Below are 22879 nucleotides of genomic sequence, written 5' to 3' on the forward strand. Positions count from 1 at the left end.
TGGGTGCTGCAGTCCAATAGTGACGTGTAACTTACAGGCCCTGTGTACACTTGGTACCATACACTAGCAACTTATAGCTGAGATAAATTTGCCAATCAGGTGTATAGCCAATCTTGGCATCTTCTGGGAGTCAGAGCACATGCGCTGGGACCTAGTTAGCAGAGTCTTATTGCAGAGTCAAAAAATCAGCAGCATCAGTCAAAAACAAATTGGAGGTGAGCTTGCAAAAAGAGGTGTTTTACTACATTCCCAAATTTCAGACTATTGCCTTTCACTTCATCAAATATTAGCACTTCTAGTATTCACAATTGTGTTGGGTGGGTGGGTCGGTGTTTGTTTTCATCTCTACTACTGCCACTCTTTTGATCCGATGGCCACAGCAGAGGTTTATAGATGACGCTGGTGCTGTGGCTATTGTGCAAGTTTGGTAAATAACCTTGAACCCATTAAGTATGTTGTCAAAATGAAGCTTGATGTTCCTTTCAATGTTCCTGCAATTTTATCACAGTATAAATTGGTGACGTGTGATGAATGTAGGTAGGCGTGCCTCCTCTAACAGCTATTTCTTTGCCTCCAACAGGTTTGATAGCAACTACACAAGTGATGATTGATATCACCACTAATTCAACAACTGCCAACCCAGTCGTGGCCCCTGGAACTAAAAATCCCACAAAAGGAGTCACAAACATAACAAGTGACACCTCACCATTGTCTAATGGCATTGAGGCCTCAACAACAGTGACACCTGCAACAATCATACCCTCTCAAAACACCAATGTCAAAGCAACAAATCCAACAACTGGGCTGGACATTGTAACTGAGGGGGCATTAACTCCATTAGCCAATGCCACTTCAACTGAGAAGAGCAATGAGACCTCAGGAATACTGACAGTGGTAACACATACAACACGAGATTCAATCATAGGTACCAGTAACACAGAGGCCACAAATGAATCAAGCGCCACTACAAATACCACTTTATTTCAGTTTAGCAATTCAGTGTCCACATCACCTGCAAGTGAATTCTCAATCATGGGAACAGAAGCAACTAGCAGAAGCCCATCTTCAATGGACATTACCCGAATGGCCACAAATACCCTAGAAAATGTAACAGAGACAACAGCAAGCACATTCACCAGTGCTGCCCAAACCATAACCGAGCCTATATCTGTCCTCAATAAAACACAATATTCAACCACTCCCACGACTTTTGCATCAACTGGACTTAACTTGCTTCCAGCATCTACCACCAAGGTGACAATCACAGAAGTCTCTGTTACTAATGCCTTTCCTGGAACTTCTCAAGATAGAACAAGCACAGCTACTCACAATACTGCAAGCACAAACAAAACCACAAAAAATGTCACTCCTGTTATGACATCAGTCCCAATAGCAGTTCACACAGCTGTAAGCACGACACTAAGCACAATGACAAATCTTACTTCTGGTACATCAGTTAGTCAAATCAGCTTAACTTCTACAAAAATGGCATCAGCCACCATCACATCTATTGGTAATAGTACCAATTTCCAAACAGAAGGAATTCATGGAAATATAACTACCACAGCTAAGTTCTCAATTGCTACACCGGCAATCCAAACACTCCTAACTTCATACCCATCTGTAAACAGAACACCTATCACAGTTTCTAATGCTGTTACTATCAAAACCACTGAACAAACAATTTCAACTTCAGCAGTGATTGCAACAAGCACAATTTCTAACATAACAACTAAGAAAACCACTACAAAATTAAGCACAACACGTAATGGAACTAATGGTAAGTATCATAGGGTGTGCTCCTCTGACTGTAATATTTAGAAGTACAAATTGCTAACTGTAGTATTTTGTTAAACATCTAGGATAGTTGGAGGAGGAAATACATGCAGTTCCATTTACCCATCTTACATCTTGTCTCTGATGCATAATCTCAAAAGATGATAAAGATGGATTTTGGATGCAGGAGCTCATGGAGCTGGACAGACTGTTTATTTTTCTATCAAATCCTAAATGATATGCAGAACAAGTGCCTTGCAAGCAATGACTCAACATATTTCCATACTCAACTATAAGTTTCTATTTAGGAATATTGACTTGTAAGTTCTTGTCTCACGGGAAGATATCTTGTGGTTTGTCTAGACAAAATAGGAAAGGTCTCGCCGTCTCCATCTCTTTTATGATTCTATGCTGGTTAGTTAGATCTGTTACATAGCTGTATATAAACTCAAGCAAAAATATGAGTGCGATAACTGGAATTCCCAGAGTTGACCAGTCATGCAATGATGTGCTTGGACCAGAAGCTCAGCATGCATGTCATTACTCTATTTCCTGAAACACAGACTGAAATTACTTGTTGACATTATGTGCCTACTATCATGATATGATGTTCATATGATCACTGACTCAACAAGAAAAAGTGCAGCTGTAATTGTGTGAAGTTGGACAATTCTGTTTCTGGTGAGTATATCTGCCAACATGGCCCTCACCTTCTGAATACTCCTAGCAGAAAGGTCAGAAAATTTCTTCCACAAAAATTCCACTTCAGAGGTGCCAAGTGGTTCTGGCCTCAACTCTGCATCTGAACAAGCAGTCACTGGCAAAAATTAGGTGACAGCCAGCATGCTGGCATCAGTTCCTAATTATCATGCCACGTAGACATGGACCATAAATGTATCTCAGCGTATCTTGCTGGCAAAATCATCCACTTTCTGCAGCAACAAGGTCTAATGGCACATCAAATAACCTCAGGCTTTCAGCTTTGAAGGTTGTGCCAGAGGAGAATGTCCCTTGAGAACCCCACAATGGCTGTGTGTGGTATCTTTTATCAGGACATGACATCTTGTGACCCTAAGTCTCACAGAGTAGATCATCAGCAGACTCTCTCATCCTAAGGTAAACCACATTCCAGGAAAAGTCATCCTAGAAAATCTTCCCATAGGGATCATAAAAAGTGCCTTGGGTAGCAGAAGTTTTCTTCTACCACGAGGCATTGATACTGTTAAAAGGCCATTCAGAGTCTCAAAGCTGCTTCCAGTAATGGATTCCTCCTTACCATCATGTGACACTCCAGCTCATAAAAAGAAGAGACTGGTATTCCGCGATCCTTTAGCTGAACAAATGCAGTTAAGAGCTTTTTAGCAAACAATGTTAGATGGATCTCAGCCGTGGCATCTATGTAGTAGATCAAATTGGCTACAGCACCATCCTACCATTTGCTTTGATTTCATAGCACCATCACCAAGGAGCTGGCTCTGGCATCGGCTAAGGAGTTGATAGGGAAAAGTATCATCTGCGTGGCAAAGAAGTGGGCAGAGGCTAATTTTGATGCTGGGCACTATTGTGAGAACCTTCCCAGGACCAAAGGTTTTCCCACTTTGAGGTGATTTTTGGTTCTGATTTAGATGGAGCGGAGCAGGTGCCTGGGCTCAGCCTCCCACACTTACCTTTGACTAGTCCGCCATGCAATCCTAGGCCCTATCGGACCCGACTTGCTGCCTGGAGACACCTGCCTCTGTTCCTCAGATCTCTCTCTCTTTCACACCATTTGCTCTCTCTCGGTCACACCTTCTTTGTGCCTTTTGCACACTTATTCTTCTCCTGTGTTTTCTGTTCACCGTTTTCACCTGCGCCTCACACTCTCTCAGTCTCCGGCTCCTCTGGGCTCACTTTTTGTTTCCACTGCTGCATCGTGTTCTGCAGTGTGCTCTGCTGCGCAGTCTTGCTTCTTTTGCTCCTCCACCCCTCTTCCTTCCTCTTTTCCTATCATTTCCTCTATTTCCCTTGTTCCTCTTTTAACTCTTTTCAGTCCTTTAAGCTCTCTTTGCTGCTTTCACATTTAAATCTCTTTTTTGTATTTTGAGCCCGTTTTAGCCCTTTTGGCTTTTTTAGTCACCATTACTCATGTGGTTTTTGCAACCGCTGCCCCCTATGCCCTTCCTGCATGCCTTTTTACCACATCCCCGTGATCCTCACTTGCTTCTTCTTCTCCTGTGTCATCTTCTCTTCTTCCTGCTCTAACACTCAGGCCTGCCCACCACCCCTGCCCTCCGCCCCCTTCCAGAGCCTACTTAGAATTAACGGTCATATTTGGATTTGCAGTGGCAAAGAAAAGGAAGGCAACTCAAAAGAGAACCAACTCTTGATGGATCATTCTTTACAGTAAGATCTGCTACACAATGGCCAAGAAACCACCCCTGAAGGCTTAAGGACTCACTTCACCAGGGCTACAGCTGCAACCACTGCGTAAGCTAGAGGAGTCCAAGCGGGGACATCTGTCAGGCATCTACACTGGCATCACTGCGCACGTTTGCCAAACTTTACTACATCGACAGTAAGGTCTGATGAGATAAACACTTCGCCCTTTTGGTCCTCTAGGACTTCTTAGTCTAAAACAGTCCGCAGACTCACCTCCGAGGAGAGAGTGCTTTGGGATCTATTCTAAGGTAAGGAATCTGTGGCTAGAAGTCCCTATCAGATGAACACGTTCTTACCTTCAGTAACACCTTAACTGGTAGAGACTCTATCTGGCCACAGATTCCTTACCTTTAACTTGATAGTACAACATGGTAGTGGGGAGGCTCCATGCTTCTGGTCCGGAAAACTGTCAAGAACTGAGGTCAGTATACTGGATTGGCAGCTATATAGGCAACGTACACATCATTTACGGTGCAGACGTCACCAAGTATGCCACCAGGATCTAAATAATGCCACCTACCGGCGTACAAAGGAATTGCTCAAAAAATGTACGGATCCAATCTCACGCTTGGGGATATTCTAACTGCGGCTAGATAAAGTCTTTACCAGATAAGGCGTTACGGAAAGTAGGTAACTTGTTCTATAGCCCTGTCCAAAGGGGATTCTTTGACGAGTCAGATTTGCAGATTTAATGCTGTATAGACAGGCTACAGTGGTAGGCCTGAGGTCATGTTTTTACTGCTGCTGTAGAGGGTGGCACAATGGGTGCTGCAGTCCAATAGTGACATGTAACTTACAGACCCTGTGTACACTTGGTACCATACACTAACCGACTCATAGCTGAGATAAATTTGCCAATCAGGTGTATAGCCAATCTTGGCATCTTCTGGGGTCAGAGCACATGCACTGGGACCTAGTTAGCAGAGTCCTAGTGCAGAGTCCAAAAATCAGCAGCATCAGTCAACAACAAATTGGAGGTGAGCTTGCAAAAAGAGGTGTTTTACTACATTCCCAAATTTCAGACTATGGCCTTTCACTTCATCAAATATTAGCACTCCTAGTACTCACAATGGTGTTGGGTGGGTGGGTCGGTGTCTGTTTTCATCTCTACTACTGCCACTCTTTTGATCCGATGGCCACAGTAGAGGTTTATAGATGATGATGATGCTGTGGCTATTGTGCAAGTTCGGTAAATAACCTTGAACCCATTAAGTAAGTTGTCAAAATGAAGCTTGATGTTCCTTTCAATGTTTCTGCAATTTTATCACAGTATAAATTGGTGACATGTGTGATGAATGTAGGTAGGCATGTCTCCTCTAACAGCTACTTTTTTGCCTCCAACAGGTTTGATAGCAACTACACAAGTGATGATTGATATCACCACTAATTCAACAACTGCCATCCCAGATGTGGCCCCTGGAACTAAAAATCCCACAAAAGGAGTTACAAACATAACAAGTGACACCTCACCATTGTCTAATGGCATTGAGGCCTCAACAACAGTGACACCGGCAACAGGCATAGCCTCTCAAAACACCAATGTCAAAGCAACAAATCCAACAACTAGGCTGGACATTGTAACTGAGGCGGCATTAACTCCATTAGCCAATGCCACTTCAACTGAGAAGAGCAATGAGACTTCAGGAGTACTGACAGTGGTAACACATACAACACGAGATTCAATCATAGGTACCAGTAACACAGAGGCCACAAATGAATCAAGTGCCACTACACATACCACCTTATTTCAGTTTAGCAATTCGATGTCCACATCGCCTGCCAGCGAATTCTCAATCATGGGAACAGAAGCAACTAGCAGAAGCCCATCTTCAATGGACATTACCCAAATGGCCACAAATACCCTAGAAAATTTAACAGAGACAGCAGCAAGCACATTCACCAGTGCTGCCCAAACCATAACTGAGCCTATATCCGTGCTCAATACAACACAATATTCAACCACTCCCACGACTTTTGCATCAACTGGAACTAACTTACCTCCAGCATCTACCACCGAGGTGACAATCACAGAACAAGTCTCTGTTACTAATGCCTTTCCTGGAACTTCTCAAGATAGAACAAGCACAGCTACTCACAATACTGCAAGCACAAACAAAACCACAAAAAATGTCACTCCTGTTATGACATCAGTCCCAATAGCAGTTCACACAGCTGTAAGCACAACACTAAGCACAATGACAAATCTTACTTCTCGTACATCAGCTAGTCAAATCAGCTTAACTTCTACAAAAATGGCATCAGCCACCATCACATCTACTGGTAATAGTACAAATTTCCAAACAGAAGGAATTCATGGAAATACAACTACAACAGCTAAGTTCTCAATTGCTACACCTGCAATCCAAACAATCCTAACTTCATACCCATCTGGAAACAGAACACTTATCACAGTTTCTAATGCTATTACAATCAAAACCACTGAACAAACAATTTCAACTTCAGCAGTGATTGCAACAAGCACAATTTCTACCATAACAACCAAGAAAACCACTACAAAATTAAGCACAACTCATAATGGAACTAGTGGTAAGTATCATAGGGTGTGCTCCTCTGACTGTAATATTTAGAAGTACAAATGGTTAACTAGTATTTTGTTAAACATCTAGGATAGTTGGAGGAGGAAATACATGCCGTTCCATTTGCCCATCTTACATCTTGTCTGTGATGCATAATCTCAAAAGATGATAAAGATGGATTTTGGATGCAGGAGCTCATGGAGCTGGACAGACTGTTTTTCTATCAAATCCTAAATGATATGCAGAACAAGTGCCTTGCAAGCAATGACTCAACATATTTCCATACTCAATTATAAGTTTCTATTTAGGAACATTGACTTGTAAGTTCTTGTCTCACGGGAAGATATCTTGTGGTTTGTCTAGACAAAATAGGAAAGGTCTCGCCGTCTCCATCTCTTTTATGATTCTATACTGGTTAGTTAGATCTGTTACATAGCTGTAGAGGAAAAATATGAATGCGATAACTGGAATTCCCAGAGTTGACCAGTCATGCAATGATGTGCTTGGACCAGAACCTCGAAAAACCAAAGGTGATGATGGACGGAGCGTTGACAATACAAACACTCACCCCCAGTCAACTGATCTGGGTTTAATCCATCACCGTTCTTTAGCTCACTCCGCCACCCCAATTCAGATATTGCCATATGCAAATCAGTCTGACCCTGTGCCTCATGGGAACAGTCCAGCCCGAACTGCCGAGCCATGTCTTCCCTGGACCGGAATCAAGGTTCCCAGGACCGGTTTCTGGCATTACAGCCGTCTTCAGCCGGGCTTGCTTGACTCCAGTGGCAAAGTGAGCAAGGGACTCACGTCTGAGCATACCCTGCCAACTTAGGGCGAACAAAGTGGTTAACGATCTCTTAACCTGAATGAGAAAGAAACCTACAGAATTACGTTAGCGCTTTAGTATAAGAATTCAAATACAAATGGGTCACCTCTTGATAGTGTGCCAGTAAGGAACTGGGCATTACTAACTACGCAACTAGCCCCTTCAATCTGCGCGATATTACATTTATCATTGAGTGAAGGCCAACTTCCATGCGATTGGAGTGCCGCACAGGTATTCCCAATCTGCAAGAAGGTTAACCTTCTTGCATCCGATTTGTCAAACTATTAACACATACGGTGCTACTGGTGCTATTGGATCTATCGGCAGCCTTCGACACAGTGTCACATTATACACTACTCCAAAGTTTGAGGGAGATAGGGGTCTGTGGATGAGCTCTACAATGGTTGATGAGTTTTCTAACTCAGCGCACGCACACCATTACGCTGCTACCTTACTGCTCCCGCTCTTTTGACCTCACCAAGGGTGTGCCACCAGGCTCCTGTCTTAGCCCTACTCTACTTAATGTGTATTTGGCTCCTCTTGCCAAGGCTGTTAGAGAATTTGTTTTCACCCCCTTCTCATACGCAGATTACACCCAACTTCTTCTATATTTTAACATCTGATGTAAATGTAAATGTATAGGCATTTATATAGCGCACTACTTACCCGTAGGGTCCCAAGGCGCTTCGACCGCTGCGAAACCCTTCCTGGCTTCCCTGAGAGATGGTCCCTTAATGGGTATCTCCAGGGTGAGACCAGGCATCCCCGGCAGTCTGGTGGGGCCGTTAGTGAAGATGAGGCAAGCTAATGCCCAGAGTTGCCGAGTGTGAACGCTGATCAGAGTGGGCACCGAGGCGAGAGAATTATCGAGTCCGCTGACCCTGGTCCAGAAACCTGCCGCGCCGGGAATCGAACCCTGGTCCCGGGCCGTCCTCTGCTCTCGGGGCTGCCGCCTCTAACCAGTGAGCCACACAATCTAGCTGCAGATTCCTTAACTTAGATTATCCGGAGACTTTTTCTCAGCAGTACCTCTGCGCACCGGGGGACAGCGCCGCATGGCTCTGCCCTGACATTGTCCACGGATATGACGTCAGTGAAGCCATATAGGTCCCTCCCGGCAAGCTGACATCAGTTTTCTTCTTTCCCGCATCCCAAAACGGATCCAGGAGTAGCGGTTCCTCTGGCCTGTTTTGTTTTCAGGCCTTCTCACCGCCTTCAGCGTCCGGGAACAGTGTGCGATGCCTTCGGGCTTCAAATTGTGTGAGACCTCTACGCGGCAGATGTCAGCGACAGAGCCATACGCGATCTATATGTGGTGCCTGGGAGAGCACCACAACTTTGAGGAGTGCAAAGCATGCTGGCAGCTGAAGCCGAAGTCCCTGCGGGAGTTGCTGACTGCCCGGATGTCCTGCTCGGAGTCTTCGTGTCGCCGGTTTCCATCTCGAGCGGGTCTCTTGTTCGGGTCCGGTTACAGAGTAATTCCCGTGGACGTCATTCGCCTGATGCAGGTAAGCACAAACACTAGTCGCGGAGGTTGTCCGCCTTGCATAAACATGACGGTGGGATCCGCTGCTCCCGGTCTTTGCCAGACACGGGCACCCAGGAGTCGGCCCCCCTACCCACCATTTCCTGGTGTTGGGGTGACTCGAGCCCAGATGGAAGCCTATTCTCGGGCTCTTCAGTCCATTTCTGGTTTACCCCCTCTCCCTGGAGTATCTTAGGACCCCACAGAGGGGGTAGGGACTCAGGTTGGGTTCGCCCTTGGCGCCAAATGAGTGCCCTGACTCTGGTTCCGAAGTTGTTGTGATGTCGGGACACGGCCCGGAGGTGCATCCCAATCGGACGTCAAGCCCTAATGTGACATCTCTGCATAGCCCTGTGAGGCTCCCTGCGCCAACGTCGGATGCGGCTGCAGCACGGAGCTCGATACCGTTCCTCCCTGCAGTTCTCCATCTTGGTGGAGGTCAAGTCAATGCTGGGTGGATGAGTCACCTTCGGTGGTTGTCGACGTCGATACAACGCGGTCTCGACGTCATTTGTTGTCGGTACCGGCCCCTGCTGTTCCTCTGTTAGGAGAGGATGAGTCCCCTGAGGGTTCCCTAAACCAGGGTTGTTTTTGTGCTCTTCAGAGCAGGTGCCCATAGTACAATGGTCCTTTGATCGACCTTGGGCTACTGAGCTTCTACTGTCTGGTGGATGGGTTAGCCTCCAACCGTCCCCTTCAGATGGTTTATTGTCGCCACCTAGAATAGCCACGGAGGCTAGTGCAGCGTTTGCAAGGGCGGTTCGCAGGGCTGCAGATATTTAACACATGCAGCCTCCCTCAGTCTCTTTGCCTTCTGATCCCTTATTGGATCTACTCCACCAGGATGCCTTTGAGGTGGAACCCTTGCTGGCTTTTGGCGGGTCATTATTTGACACCCTTTTTGGGACATGGGCACGTCCCTCATCCGGAGACCTTGTGGATCGGGTTATAGCACATCGTCATTGCCCGGCTCCAGATGACCCTGTCTGTTTGTCCCTCCATCCTAGGGCTCAAGGACTGGTAGTCCCAGCGGTCTCAGCCTCGCTACCTTCCTCTCCTCCCCCTCTGCTTCCTCCCACTAGGGAGTCTCGCTGGTTGGAGTTGGAGTTGGAGTTGTGTGGCCATCATATCTTTGCGTCCACTAGCTCGGGCCTCCGTGCTCTGAACACGTCTTGCGTGTTTGCACGGGCTACTTTTGCCCTTTGGGACTCGGTCGAGCGTCTTCTTCCATCTCTTCTAGAAGGCCCCCGTACTGACCTGGATCGTCTGCTGCTTAATGCCCGGAAAATGACACCGTTTTCTATTCGAACGGCCATAGACACCACTGACTCGGTGGGTCGGGCGATGGCCAGGTCAGTTGCTCTGAGTCGCCATGCCTGGCTGCTTGATGGCAGTTTCCCTAAAAATGTTCAAGAGCTTCTTAGGGATTTGCCCCTTGATGGGGTTGCCCTTTTTGACAGTCATGCTGACTCAGCAGTCCACCGTCTCATGTCTGTGCTTCCATGACTTTGTATTTACTCGTCCTTCTGCAGACTTTTACTTTCATATGCAGTGTTGTCTCTGCTTGTTCTGGTATCCATCAATGAGTTCATGATGTTAATTTCCAGACGGTCTCTATGGCTATTCCGCCGTTTTTGCCCTTATTTGGTGTAGCTGGTCAGTTGGTTCTACTTTCTTTTTGTGTCCTCTGTCTATGAGTTTGACTCAAGAGGTGCCCCATTCTTATGGGAATGAGGCTTACTCTATGTGGGGTATTCGTTGGCCATTGTATAGCTGTCCTTCCTTGCCCGGGAAGCTTCATAGGTTCTTGGGGAGTCTTCTTAGGATGGGTTGTCCTATGTGTTCTGTTCCAGCTATTGTAGGACCTCTCCCTCCCCCTGGTGGTACCCACAGGTTGGCATCACTCTCTTATAGTTCTTATGCATTGTGATCTGCAGTTGGTCCGTAGCACTTACCTGCATCTGTAGATGCTGACTTCTTCGAGGTGTTGTAGGGTTCTGCCATGACTGGCTCACCCTGGCCTGTTCCTTCAGCTTCGCTGTGCGCTTTTTTGCCTACGTTGGCTGTCATTGCCGTCAACAAGTGTCCCTTGGGGGCATGTTGTTCAGTTCCGTTCCGGCACCGTTCTTCCGTGTTCTATACGGTCACGTCATGTGGGTACACCCAAGTATGTTTGCTGTCATGGGGTGCCTGCGATATCCCTTGCGCCTCTAAATTGGCTACTTTCTACTCTCCACTCCCTAGGGTGGAGAAGTGCTTTGGTCTTTTCTCGTGGATCAGACCCTGTCTGGTCTTTGTATATGGGGAGTGGAATCCCCACCTGACACGTCAATGCTGTACAATGCCTTGTGCCCTACTTTCCAATGCACTTCCCGGGCAGGGGTTAAAGTTCCTCTGCTCACTGCCGCGCAGGAGTTCCGATACTTCTGCTCTGGGCTTTTACTACTGTTGTCAGTTCTCTTCAGGATACTCACTGTCATTGTGCGCTCTTTGTATATGGATCGCTATACAATTTTCTGTTACTCTATGTATGTATAGTACTGACTCATTCCTCATTTGTGTAGTGGTCAGTCTCCCCGTCTGTCACGTGGGGGACCGGGGTTCCTCCTTGACAGGTAGCTGATGTCGCTTTACGTGTCTGGACATTGTTCTGTCCTGTTAGGCTTCTCACCGGTACTGTTGGTACCTATGGTGTGCTCTTCAATTCTCTAGGGCATGCTCTTCAAGCCCTTTTCAATTTTTTGATAGATGTGTACATGTCTATATGTATATCTGTCTTGCGATCTACACACAACAAGAGGTCACGCATGCAAGGTTTTTCCTTGCTGCTGTATCTGAGGTCTTTTGCCCCAGCTTCCCTCTCTCTTTTTTCTCTCTCTGGCCCTTTCTCTCTCCCTCGCTCTTGGGAGTGAGCCTTCTGTGTGTGTCCGGCTTTGCCGGGTCCCTGTCGCTGGTTGGCTGGTTAATTACCTGGTGGTGCGCCTCTCTCTCTCTGCTGATGCATCCGCGCTGTTAACACTACATTACATTGGGCATTTACATATATGCTGTGTGGTTTTCAGAGTACACGCTGTCTGCTCATGTGTACTCATGTCCTCCACATACATGTATCTCCTGGTAGTCATGGTTCTATATAATTCTGCATGGTGACATCTGTCCCTCACATGTCATTTTATATGCATCCACTTTTGTGAATGCTCAGCCTGTATGCTCTGACTTTTTCATACAGTCTTGTCCCTTCTATGGGTTTTTATCTCTTGTGGCTTCATTGGACCTGTGCTTAGTTCACCTTCTTTTGCAAACGTTTCTGGACTCTCTCACATTCAGCAATACCATTCTGGTTCGGTGATTCCTTTCCTATCTGTCTGGACGAGAGAGGCTTCGTACCGTCCCTTGGCGGATTGTGGTTCCTTTGCCTCCCCTTGTTTTTCTGCTCCTTACAGGGCTTAATGGTCTGGTGCCGCCACACTGGCATTGCTGTCCCCACCGTGTTTTAGTCAACTTGTTGTCGACTAAGTTCTCTTTGGAATTTGGTGGGTTTCAGTCGAAGACCCTCCTCCAATGGGGTATGGCTTTGGTATCTATTCTAAGTTAAGGAAACTGTGGCTAGATGTCTCTATCAGATGAACAAGGTACTTATATCTGTTAGAGACCCAGTCTAGCCGCAGATTCCTTAATGTCCACCTATCCTCCCAGCTCTCTGCCAGGATCTTTTCAGTTTGGATTTTACCCATTCGTCTTCTTCCAGGTGACTTTTGTCTTCCTGCGGGGTGGCCTCTTTCGCCTCCCTCCTGGGCAGGATGGCTCATTCTGTTTTATCTGTTATTTTTCCACCCATTATCGTGATTAGGTGGTGGGTTCATATGTCCTTCTACGCTCCTACACCCTGGTTCTTCCAGTGTGGGGCTTACTCATGTCCTTCTACCCTCCCTCCCACCTTCCCCTGTCTTTTCTCCATTACTTTGGGGTCTCTTGTCTCTGCTACAGTCAATTGTTTCGGGGTCTATTTGACTGTGCCTCAGTCAATAGGTCTATTATAGAGTGTGTGGTTGCACATGACCTGTTGTTGCAGGCCTGTGGTTGATTATCATGAGTCATGCGGTTCCGGTCTTGTTGCCCTTCACGGTTACATCCTGTTGTTGTAGACTTCCTGTCTTTTGCCATGACATTCATTTCAAATACCGTTTTACCTCATAGGAGGGCATAGTTTTCGCTTTCGCAAGACTGTTTCTAAGAGCGGGTACTCTGCTTTTCCTTCAATTCCTTTCAGTATACAGTGCTTTTTCACTGTCATTTATGGTGATGTTTCTCACCATTCTATTGTCAATGCAGTTCAGTATACAGTGCTATTTCACTGTCTTTTATGGTTATGTTACTCACCATTCTATTCTTTTTGTCATTGTTTTAATCATTTTTCATCTCTTTTGGCACACTGTTCCCACACTTTCCCAGGTTTAGTAGTGGCGAAGAAAGGTTTCACCGAAGAAAACTGACGTCTGCGTGCCGGGAGGGACTTATATGGCTCCACTGACGTCATGTCCGTGGACGACGTCATGGTGGAGCCATGCAGTGCCTTCCTCCGGCGCACAAAGGTACTGCTGAGAAAAATGCTCCAGATACAGTCTGACGCCTGGGGATATTCTAAGTTAAGGAATCTGCAGCGAGACTGTGTCTTTATCAGATACATCATTACCGAAGGTAAGTAACTAGTTCAATAACACTACATTCACCAAACCAGCTTCTTGTAAGCCATTGCAGCAGTCTCTAGTTGGATGACAGAAAATTGTCTCCAAGTGAATGCTAATAAGACAGAGATTATGCTCTTTGGAAATGCCCAAACACTTTGGTTGGCAGAATGGTGGTAGTCAGACTTAGGCATAGCTCTGGTTCCCAAGACAGTGGTGAAAAATCTGGGTGTCCGTTTAGACCAGTCTCTCACTATGAAAGATCAAGTAGTGGCTACCATTGGCACCTGCTTTCATATGACGAGTCTCTTGTGTAGAGTATTCCATCTCGTCCCTTTAGCTTGGTGAAAAAATCTGGTTCAAGCACTGGTCATTAGTCGGCTGGACTATTGTAATGCACTTCTGGCGGAAGCAAAGGAATCTTTATTGAATAAACTTCAGGTGGTCAAAAACACTGCAGCCCAACTGGTCAAGAATATGCCATCCAAGACAGCCTCTCTTACACTTCTACGTCGACTACACTGGCTTCCCATATGCCAGAGAATCAAGTTTAAGATCTGTTGCATTGTACATAAGGCGTTAAATGGCAAAGGACTTCGCAATATCACTGATAAACTCATCCCCTATCAGCCCAGCTGATCCTTACACTCCAGGGAGCAATCCCTCCTTAAGGTATCACCCTCCATTTTAGGAAGTCCTGTATGGGAGATAAAGCTTTTTTCCTTCTTGCTCCTCTCTATTGGAATCTCCTGCCCTTGTACCTTCGAAAGTGCACGGATCTCCCCTTTTAAGGAAATCCCTCAAAACATGAACTCCTTTGCAATTGAATCCACTGGTCCGGTTCAGCCGCCTTCAGCGCAGCGATACTGCTTAGGGGGTGATTCTGGTTCTTTATATATCATTTATTCATTCTTTCATTCAAAGGTAAGGATGTGCAGCTAGAAATCGCTATCTGATAAACAAGTTACTTACCTTACGTAATGCATCATCTAGTAGAGATAATATCTAGCTGCAGATTCCTTTCAGACCCACCCATGCCTCCCTGCTCTGCAGACACAATTCTACAGCTACGATTGTTGGCCGTTCAGGGCCGTAGTTTGGACACACACTAATCAGTTCAATTTATGGCTCTCCACTCCTGGCATGGAAAGTCATGAAAAATAACCGACATTTGCGCACCTCGGTGGCGCCTCTATAGGTGCCCGTGACTTCACTCCTGGCGCCGATGACGCTGACGCGCTGAACTGAACAAAGCCACCTGATGGCACGTAGGGGTAGTGCTTATGCAAAAGTTTCAGAACCCAGTCTGACCCATGGGAAATTAAAGGTAAGAAATCTGCTGCTAGATATTGTATCTACCAGATAAACCTTTACCGAAGTTAAGTAAGTTGTTTGTTACGGACATAGCCCAAGCCTAGCTGGGAAGCCACAGAATGTTCCGCTTATTGGAGAAGGCAGTTCAGGTTACCAATAGACTTAAGTCTAAGACATCTTTTCATTTGTTGGGTGAAGGTACTTTCTTGTTTGTTATTTCAAGGAAACAGAAGGATTTCCTCTGAAAAAAATAGTTTGTATAACTCTCATGAAATGACTACTTGGCATCTCCTGCCTCTAGTAGTTTGTTATTCAAGATCACATTGGTGTTATTAGAGAAGGCAATTTTTTGGTTATCTGGCTTTTGTATCTCTTTGTGTCCTGGCTTTTGATGTCAAGCCTTTGTGTGTTGTCCTTGACACGTAAGAATTTCCGATAATGTGGCACGTAGGAGGTTCAGCATTTTAAAGCATGAAACAAGAGATTCGATTGACAGGCCAAGATAGCAAATTCTCAACAAAATAAAAAAGCTCATTATCCCAAGGTGGATGAGATGTGATTGTACTTTTTGAATCCTATAATGAGTTTTGCTGCTGCGTCTTAAAATTTTTTCAGTAAGACTAGTTAGATATCATTGATGCTGGCAATCAGTCTGTTGCCAATATGGAGGTGCAAGACATGGGCTTGAAAGGCTGCTATAAAAGTATACTTTAAAAAGATATGCCCTGTATTTTTTGCTTTTTTGTAACTTCTTTATTTAGTGAACAAGGAGTTCAGAGAGAGTTATATTGTGGAAGTGATGGGGCAGGGGGAGCCAGATATATCTATGAACTATACATTACTAAACAATGGCTCTGCTTTTTCTCCTAGAATTTTTCTTATGCTATGGGCTAAGGAGAGCAGTAAAATGTATAATATTATACATGATGGTAAATACAACGCCTTATTTTGTGAAGGGTCCAGCTCTACATATGACTATGATGTATTAGGTGTAGAGACACCACTTTGCTATCTATCTAGGTGTAGGAGCCCACTCTACTATCTTCCACATTTCAGTCTTGTGCATACTCATAGGGGGGACTCAATTTTTCTTTTAAGCATACAAAGCAACATTGGCAAAGTCAGATTTGACATCCAGCTATAGAATCAAACATACACGTAATCAGAGGCCAGTTTTCCAACTACTTCTATATTAGAACATTGGAATGTTGAGTGCCCCATTGAAGACGATGGAGCGCTCCGGGCTTCTAATGGCTGGTACAAGTCTGGAGCATCAATATTCCAATGTTAGACCTCACAGAGCCCAAGGGGATTCTAACCCCCATCCCTGCCACCCCTCGGCCCTGTGAGGCCGTTTCTTTTACAATTTGGAAAATTCTGTCCTCTAGGAGCTGACTGTTCTAATAGCCTTAGATCCCTCTGTAACATGTTCTAACTGCCGTTAAAGGCCTTTCAGCTCCGGCCTTTAATGCTGGAGCGGGCCTTTACTGGCCGGTACAACTCCCTTGATCGGGTGCCAAGGCTATATTGCAAGATGACAACAAAAGAAGCTACAAAGGAAGATTTCCTCCCTCGTACACTTGCTCAAAGAAGGGATAATTTACAGAAACTGAGAACCTTAGAAATATTCCAAACTAATAATCCAAGTATACAAAACAAATACAGAAATATCATTTTTTTGACTGATTGAACTAATTGTGCATCATAGACTGAAAGGTTATGCTATGTTGTTCCAGCTGTTCATCTTTACTCCTATGGATTGGGTGCCGGTGACACAGAATTTGTTCAGAGGACCCCAAATTTCAATTCACGTCTTTTTAAACCTGACATTGGATTTCCATTTGGAAGACAACTGTACACTTCCCTATATGTGAGTCTATACTGATTGCTTGTTGCATGCATAACATTTGCCTTACTTTAATTAAACAACTACTAACCAATATGCTATAGAGGTAGTAATGTGTTTAATCTTTAATATTAGTTCAAAATACATAAAATTGTCATCTTTGTGTGCTTTGAACGCTTAGGGGGATACATTGACACAAGTGAGCTGAAAGTTTTTAGTTGTTTTATAACATGCCTCACTATTTTCTGCAGAACATTTTATGTGGTAAATAAATAAATAAATAATTACCGGTACTATTTTTCTATGCATTAAATAAAACAGATAGCTCAATAAATAAGAGGCAGGATCCGAGGAGTCTGAGTCAAACGGGATTTAATCAGATGGCTCGAGCCTCAGGAAAAGGATGACATGAACTGGAATGGAATGGCAGCTGCCACGTCTCATTAACAGTACATAGTATATATAGTAAAACAGTACAATTGCATTGAATACAGTAGGCGTAACAAGTGACAAACGAAAGATAAGAACATATGGGCGTGAAAAGAAGGCGTGCACAGGGCGTGCACGAAGACATGTGATGTAGACGTCACAGAAGTGTCATAAGTGGGTGGATACATGGAGGGGGCTACCTGGGCAGCTGGAACCTTTAACCTAGTGGTGCGCGAAAACGGGCCATGACGTGTGACTGGGGAGAGCTGGGGGCTCTGACTCTTGCACTAGAATAGGAGACTAAAGTCTGGGATGTCAAGACGACATGTACCTATAGCATATCTGATATCTCGTGTTTGGAGAACATGTTTCTTGAATCTAAAAGTCATCAGGGCAAAGGCTACTTGACACTAAGGCTGGTGCATGCATATATTTCTTGATGTATTGCGTGTGCTATGAATCTTCTATGGACATTAATTCAGTAATTCACTTGCATGGAGACAGAAAGGCTAAACTATAGATGAAGATGTTTATGCAGGTCGTTAGCTAGGAATGTGAAGACGGAGAGCTGAACTGATAACTAGAGGCATAACATATTCTTGGCAGACAGGCAGGCAGGCCAGGCCGGGCACCGCGCTGCTTGGCAGAAAGTAAGTTAGGGGTCAGGGATGCGGGAGGGGCTGCATCGCTCCTCAGAGTGGTTTCAGGAGACTTGAGGCTTGAATCTGGTGTCCGGGCCCTTTGAGGCCTAGAAACGGGTGCATCTCGATACTTTAACGTGCACAATGTAAAACGTTGGCAACATAGGCCTAATACTTGTTGCTTTCAGGAGGACTGGATAACTGGCATACTAACGTTGGACACAACTGTAATTGCGTCTTTATTCGGGCAAGGGGGTAAATATGCATATCGATCATGCACATATAACATATAATGGGGAACACGTAGGGACACATGACAAGGCAAAATTCAATTTTCCTCATTCCCTCCTTGTGCCCTACGTTTCCATCAGGAAACATCAATATTCATGATACCATCTATCTGTTCATAGAGCATCATTTGCTCGTCTCGAATCTTCTTGGAACGGGGCTTCGGACTAGGAATACAAGAGGTAGCGCACAAGCCGCAAATCGCTGGGCCACATTGTAAACAGAGACAACAACTGAATATGATCATTACTACTATTCCTAGGAAGGACAGTACTTTCCATCCCCAGGCAGATATTATACCCCAGAGCCAAACGGACCATGTCCAGGTGCCTGGATTCTGGTGTAACTGATGGGCTATTTTATGAAGTCTGGTTATAGCTGAATACACAGACGGTGCGTTATTAGGAATGAAAATGCAACAACTAGATCCGATGACTCTACAAGCTCCGGCCCTATCGGCCAGTATGACGTCAAGGACAAGGCGGTTCTGAAGCAAGACAAATCTAATAGCAGATTGCTCTTCGGTTAAATTACCTAGAGCGGAAGTAGTCTCATTCACTACTGCTTCAAGGGTTCTGGTTAACCTGCGTATTAACTTACTATTCTGGACAGGACCTATGAAGAAAAAGAAACCTTTATTGAAATCCGTGTACTGTTCTAGGGCAGTTTCAGTCTGATCGACAATTGGGGACTCGATCTCCCTTCTATGTCTGACGTGTACTAGATGTGAATTTCTGTGATAATCGGATGGGGCTAGAAAAACTGGTGGCAGTAGGAAGGCAATGTAACATGTTCCATCCCAATCTAGGGGCAGACGTACATATGCGGTCTGACCACATACAAAATATGAATGACGTGAGGCTTTGAAATTAGATTTCCCACTGTCACTATACTCGACCACAGTAGTACAATCACTGTGTCCTAGGTGTACTGAACCATTCTTTCTGACACATAATTCACCTTTCACTGGTAGAACTGTAATAGCAGGCAAATCTGGAGTAGTCTCGGACTGAACATTCAAAACCATGAAATTGGAGGAATAATTACCTAGATCATATACTTCATTTTCGAGATCTAACCCTGTCCTATGGGTAAGACCTTCCTTGTCTGGGACACATGTTCTATTCAAAAGGGACTTATCGTCTAAGGATGATGTTAACGTAAACCATGGTCCACACGAACCATTGTGTGAAAACGGATAGGGAAAGAGTGGCAGAACTCCCTTCGGTGTCTGGAAAGGGGGGAGTCGACCACACACCCAACAATTAGTGGCATTACTGGTCTGGTGTGAATAGTGTAACATACGGATGAAAGAATTGTTGCGCATGGCAAGTCGGTAGGACAACTCGTGAGGGGGTAGGTCACTAAACGTGTGCTCTACTGTATCATTAGAGGAAAGATGTACATGAGAATCAAGAGGAGGAAAAAATACATGTAAAACATAACTTATGCATGTGATCGTAAGACTCAGAAATAACATGAACAATAAAGTAATTACACATCGGCTTCGCATATTTTTACAATAACGGATTCTCTTGGAGATTCTATCTCTCTCACTATGTGGGTCTATCTTATACATGTCAGGAACCTGTCTAACCGCTTCACCCGAGAGCGACTTAAACAATTAAACTGTGTGACTTACTAGACCTCAACTTGGATTTATACTCCTGCTGCGGAGTTTTCTCTAACAGGGGGAGTTTAGAGTCAGTATCGGGGCAGTCCTTGAAAAAAGTCTTTGGACGAAGTCCATAAAAGCGTTTCACGTGGCTGGAGTGAAGCCAGCCCTTGCGGCCCTCCACTTTGACTGCAGTCCTTGTGGTCATCAGAACGAGCTTTGGCTCTTTCCAGCGGGGCTCCAGCGGGCTTGAACGATCAAAGTTCCTTATTAGAACGAGGTCGCCTGGTATGACCTCGTGCGGTTTCACCTGGGTGTTGTCTGGAAAGGCAGCCGCGACCTGTGAACGACAAGAGAGTAGTGCAGACATCAAGGAAGCTAGGTAATCTGTCAGCATATTACTGTCAACATCTGTTATTTTACGGGGCATAGGTGTACCCCACATGTTTGGGGGACGACCGAAAACGACTTCGAAGGGTGACAGACCTGAACGGGAGTGAGCGACCATTCTCATATAGAAAAGGGCGACTGGCAGAGCTACTAACCAATCTACGCCTTTCTCGGCACAGACCTTCGCAATTCGGATTTTCAGAGTCTGATTATGTCTCTCGACGAGGCCAGCTGCCTCGGGGTGTCGTACACAGTGGAACTTCCACTGGTACCCTAACAGAAGGGATACTTGTTTCATAAGTTCGGATGAGAATGGCTGGCCGTTGTCTGAATACACGACCCTGGGCAAACCATAGCGGGGGAAATACTCACGAACCAACTGCCTGGCAGTGGTCGCGGCAGTGTAATCTGGGACTGGATATGCTTCTGTCCATCTAGACAAAGCGCATACAACTACGAGAACATACTTGAAACCTCGACATCGCTCCATCTGAATATAATCCATCTGGAGGACTTCAAAAGGGTGGTCAGGAGGATGGAATCCACCTTGTTCCACCGGAACACCTTTACCTGGATTAAACTCACAACAGATCATGCAGGTGCGCACTTTCTGCTTTGCTGCTGCTCGTAAATGCTTGTTAAACCAGAGGTTCTGAATGCTGTCTAACATGGCTTTTTCTCCTAAATGTGCTGGACTATGTGCTGTATTAATAATGACTTGAACCATAGAGTCGGGGAGAAACCATGTGGCTTTTCCCTTCGTCAACCATCCTTGATCTGTCTGGACCCCTCCTTGTTCAGACCATTTCTTAATTTCATCGGGAGTAGCATGTGACTGAATATCTAGTACGTCTTGTGTAGGGTCCTTAACTGTCATACAAGTTATCGGGACGTCTGTCTTAACTGGAATGTCTGGAGTCTGAGCTGTAAGCTTGGCTGTTCGATCTGCTAGATCGTTACCCTGGGAAATGATATCAGTGGCTTTCGTATGTGCTTTGCACTTCATAATGGCAATGGCTGTCGGTAAATGTATTGCTTCTAACAGAGCTTGAATGAGGGGGCCATGCTGAATCTTGGCTCCATGAGAGGTCATGAAACCTCTTTCTTGCCAGAGTACTCCGAAGTCGTGTACGACTCCGAATGCATAACGTGAATCTGTATATATGTTTACTTTCAGGTTCTTGGCTAGTATGCAGGCTTGGGTCAGAGCGATGAGCTCTGCTGCTTGAGCAGACAGGGTGTCAATACGATGTGTTTCTATAACTTCAGTTTCAGTAGTCACTGCATATGCGGCTACTAACTCTCCTGTACTTGTTCTCATACATGAACCATCCACGTAAAGTGTCAGGTCTGGATCAGGTAATGCAATGTCCGTCAAGTCTTGTCTTGGCTTTGTCATGGTGTTAATAACTTCCACACAGTCATGTGCGGCAGGATTTGAAACAGTCGAGGGTAACAATGTAGCAGGATTTAAAATGTTGCAGCGTCTGATTTCTATGTGTGGCTGAAACAGTGTCAGTTCATATCCTGTTAAACGTGCAATTGTCAAGTGCTGAGTCTGTGTTCGGTTTAAAAGAACTTCCACGGAGTGTGGAACTTGTACTGTCAGGGAATGTCCTAACACTATGGAATCACTTTGTCTGATAGCTAGAGCTGTGGCTGCAACTGACTTGAGGCACGCAGGCAGAGCCTGGGCTACTGGATCTAATGTGCTAGAAAAATAAGCACAAGGCTTGTGTTGTCCTGCTTGATCTTGTGTGAGAACAGATAATGCTGTACCATCACGTTCAGTAACAAAAAGCGTAAAAGGCTTACTGTAGTTTGGTGTCGCTAACACAGGTGCTTGGCATAAAGCTTTCTTTAACTCATTGAAAACGAGTGTATGTTCCTGGGTCCAAGGGAGGACAGTCGATGACGCTGCCTCCTGTGTCGTTAACTGTATCAGTGGTTTGGCTAGATATGCGTACTGAGGAATCCATTGTCTGCAGAAAGAAGTGAGGCCGATAAAAGCTCGTACCTCCTTCTGTGTCTTGGGCTGTGGAAGATGTGCTATTAACTGGATACGGTCAGGTGTCAACTGTCTACCCCTCTTGGACAGTAAGTGTCCCAGGTATACCACTTGCTGGACACAGAACTGTAGTTTCGAAGGGGACCCCTTGTGCCCCATGTCTGCCAGGAAATGGACAGACCACTGTTTCATTCCCTTCTCCATCATGACTACACCCTCCTTGTCCTCGCATATCAAACACTCTCCCACCCCCTTTCCCATCAATTGGAAGAAAGTAGCCGAGCGCATTAAGCTGAACCCGCAGCCCTCTGTCCCCCCCCCTCCTATCGTGGGAGAGGCATCACAGGACTCTATAAACTTTCATTTGTGGATGGATGGAGTGGTTGCCGCCAACTCCAACCCCCCCAACCAAAAATTAGGGCAAGGCAAAAGGAAGCCTAATGCTCCCTGGTACACCCAGGCCCTCAGTGATTGTCACCTAAAGTGTAGGGTCCTGGAAAGAGAGTGGAGGAAGACTTATGATCCCTCATCCAGATCCATATACATTTCTCAGAGGAAACAATACCTTCTTAACATAA

At 45.4% G+C, this 22879-nt stretch overlaps 1 protein-coding gene across 1 annotated transcript in view; it reads left to right on the forward strand.

Moving 5' to 3' along the window:
- The window catches only part of LOC144792796 (uncharacterized), an 844113-nt gene that overhangs the window by 513266 nt on the left and 307968 nt on the right, over positions 1–22879 (forward strand). The window contains exons 48-50 of the mRNA XM_078667999.1: positions 581–1780; positions 5539–6741; positions 16821–16954. Coding sequence (XP_078524125.1) covers positions 581–1780; positions 5539–6741; positions 16821–16954 — 2537 coding nt within the window. The remainder of the gene's footprint in view (positions 1–580; positions 1781–5538; positions 6742–16820; positions 16955–22879) is intronic.

This window comes from Lissotriton helveticus, chromosome 11 (assembly GCF_964261635.1).
Source record: "Lissotriton helveticus chromosome 11, aLisHel1.1, whole genome shotgun sequence".
Classification (NCBI taxonomy): domain Eukaryota; kingdom Metazoa; phylum Chordata; class Amphibia; order Caudata; family Salamandridae; genus Lissotriton; species Lissotriton helveticus.